The 2,402-nt window shown below is 42.2% G+C and overlaps 1 protein-coding gene across 1 annotated transcript in view; it reads left to right on the top strand.

The window, feature by feature from the left end:
- Positions 1–2,402, top strand: part of map2k7 (mitogen-activated protein kinase kinase 7) — a 31,103-nt gene that overhangs the window by 18,899 nt on the left and 9,802 nt on the right. Inside the window, exons 6-7 of the mRNA XM_015400186.1 lie at positions 1,287–1,394; positions 1,463–1,642. Coding sequence (XP_015255672.1) covers positions 1,287–1,394; positions 1,463–1,642 — 288 coding nt within the window. The remainder of the gene's footprint in view (positions 1–1,286; positions 1,395–1,462; positions 1,643–2,402) is intronic.

Here is a 2,402-nt window from a genome sequence, read left to right as displayed (position 1 = left end):
GCCGATTCATCGATTAATCGAAAAAATAATCGGCCGATTCATCGATTTTTAAAATAATCGTTAGTTGCAGCCCTAGTATGAACTATATTTGTTCTCAACCCCCAAACTCCCCTACTCTTCATCCATGCCTGCCATAAGAAGTGTCTTTTGAAGTTGGGAGAGGCAATCTAGGAAGTTTTCTCTGGATTTGATTAAACTTTTAAGCCTCTTGATCCATCCATCCTCTGCTTTTCTGGGGTCGGGTCGCGGGGGTAGCAGTTTCAGTAGGGAGGCCCAGGCCTCCCTCTCTCCAGCCTCTTGGTCCAGCTCCTCCAGGGGAATCCCAAAGCGCTTCCAGGCCAGCCGAGAAACATAGTCCCTCCAGCGTGTCCCGGGTCTCCTCCTGGTGGGACGTGCCTGGAACACCTCACCAGGGAGACGTCCAGGAGGCATCCTAACCAGATGCCCGAGCCACCTCAACTTGCTCCTCTTGACGTGGAGGAGCAGCGGCTCTACACTGCAAAAACAATCTAGAAATAAGTGAAGATTTCTTAAATTAAGTCAATTTAACCTTAATTTGAGTAGATAAATAAGAGGATTTGCCAATGGTATGAGTATTTTTACTCTTAAAATAAGATAACATAAAAATGCACTTGAAACAAGACAATGCAGTCGTTTTTTCTTATTTTAAATGTAAATTTTCTTGTTCCATTGGCAAAGTGTGTCACTTACTCCCTCAATCCAATAAAAAATGCAGTTATTTTAAGAAAAAAAGACTTAAGATTTGAATTTTTTGCAGTGTACTCTGAGTCCTCCCAGGCTGACTGAGCTCCTCCCCCCCATCTCTGAAGGAGAGCCCAGCCACCCTACGGAGGAAACCCATTTCAGCCTCTCGATATAAAATAAATATTTTGATGGAGATAAAAAATCTGCTTCCTGGTATGCTGAAGTACTAATAGTTTGTATTCAATAATCGAATGGTCATAGTTTTTAGGAAAATATAAGAATTATGCTCTAATTTGTAGTTGCCAATCAATCCATCATTGATATATTTATATTTGCTAAATCAGATCTTCTCGCCGCTGTTTTTCCTGTTTGGTGCGATTGCAAACGCAGATTAACGCGGCCGGAGCTAAAAATAGCTCTGCTCTGTATTTTGAGCGCACGACGTACGTGAGCGGAGACGGAGGATCTGGAATCTGAAGGTTAATCTCTGTATGAGTCGGTGGTTTTTATAGTTCTAATACACATGCAGTAAACTCAGGTAAATGTATGCAAGTGTTCCTGAATATCCGCCGTTTCTCTAGACGGATGTGTTCATCGCCATGGAGCTGATGGGAACGTGTGCAGAGAAGCTGAAGAAGAGGATCCAGGGCCCCATCCCAGAGCGAATCCTGGGGAAGATGACAGTCGCAGTAAGTCACAGAGCCGCACTCGGGCTTCTGACACGCCTTACTGGACCTAATCGTTGTTTGTGCTGCAGATAGTGAAAGCCTTGCTGTACCTGAAAGAGAAACACGGCGTCATCCACCGCGACGTCAAACCTTCAAACATCCTCATCGACGCTAAAGGTCAGATCAAGCTGTGCGACTTTGGCATCAGCGGCCGCCTGGTGGATTCAAAGGCAAAGACTCGCAGTGCTGGCTGTGCTGCCTACATGGCGGTGAGGGAGCATTTCACACTCAGAGCAAGGCAGCGCTAACGCTGCGTTCACTAGGGCTGAAAACAATCGGATTAATGAAACAATGGTCGACTAATTCAGTCACTTAATGGTTAACTGGAGTATAGAGACTGTAGAACGTGTGTTTAGCTGCAGACCGACCCACTTAGAGCAGGAATTATACAAACATTCTGAAAAATTAATTAAACATTTTGCAATTGAGATAAAAAAAAAAAAAACTGCTCAAGTGGTTAAAAGTCAAAATTTGTAAAGAGTCTTCTTGTGGGAATCTTTTTCTGTCCAATTATTAATCGAATTAAACGACAAAATAAAATATTTGTGGCCTAAATTTGTATTAAAAAAATCTGTAAAATAAATCGGACTGTTTTACTACACAGGTTTAAAGTTTATTACAATTTTATTTACAGAAATTGATTAATTATCCCCGAAAACACCACCTTTTCACATTTATGACAAACATCATATGAGTGTTTTTTTGTGCAGCGCTGACGCACCTTGTGATGTTTTCAGGGGTGGATCTAGACCAAATGTGCCAGGGGGCCAGGCGGGGGCCAGCATGTTTTAATGGGGGCACAGAAACGAAAGAAATAAAAAACAGGCCATGGGATTCAAATAGATTAATAATAAGCTGCATGGAGGAAAATTTCTATTAAATTAGGTTTATTTAAAATTCTATGTGTTATCAGGTAAATATTAGGGATGGAACGGTTTATGAAAACCGTCCGAACCGTTCGGTTCGACT

This window comes from Cyprinodon variegatus, unplaced genomic scaffold (genome assembly GCF_000732505.1).
Source record: "Cyprinodon variegatus isolate N-32 unplaced genomic scaffold, C_variegatus-1.0 Scaffold1080, whole genome shotgun sequence".
NCBI classification, from domain to species: Eukaryota; Metazoa; Chordata; class Actinopteri; order Cyprinodontiformes; family Cyprinodontidae; genus Cyprinodon; species Cyprinodon variegatus.
This window is presented reverse-complemented; position numbering and strand designations above follow the sequence as displayed.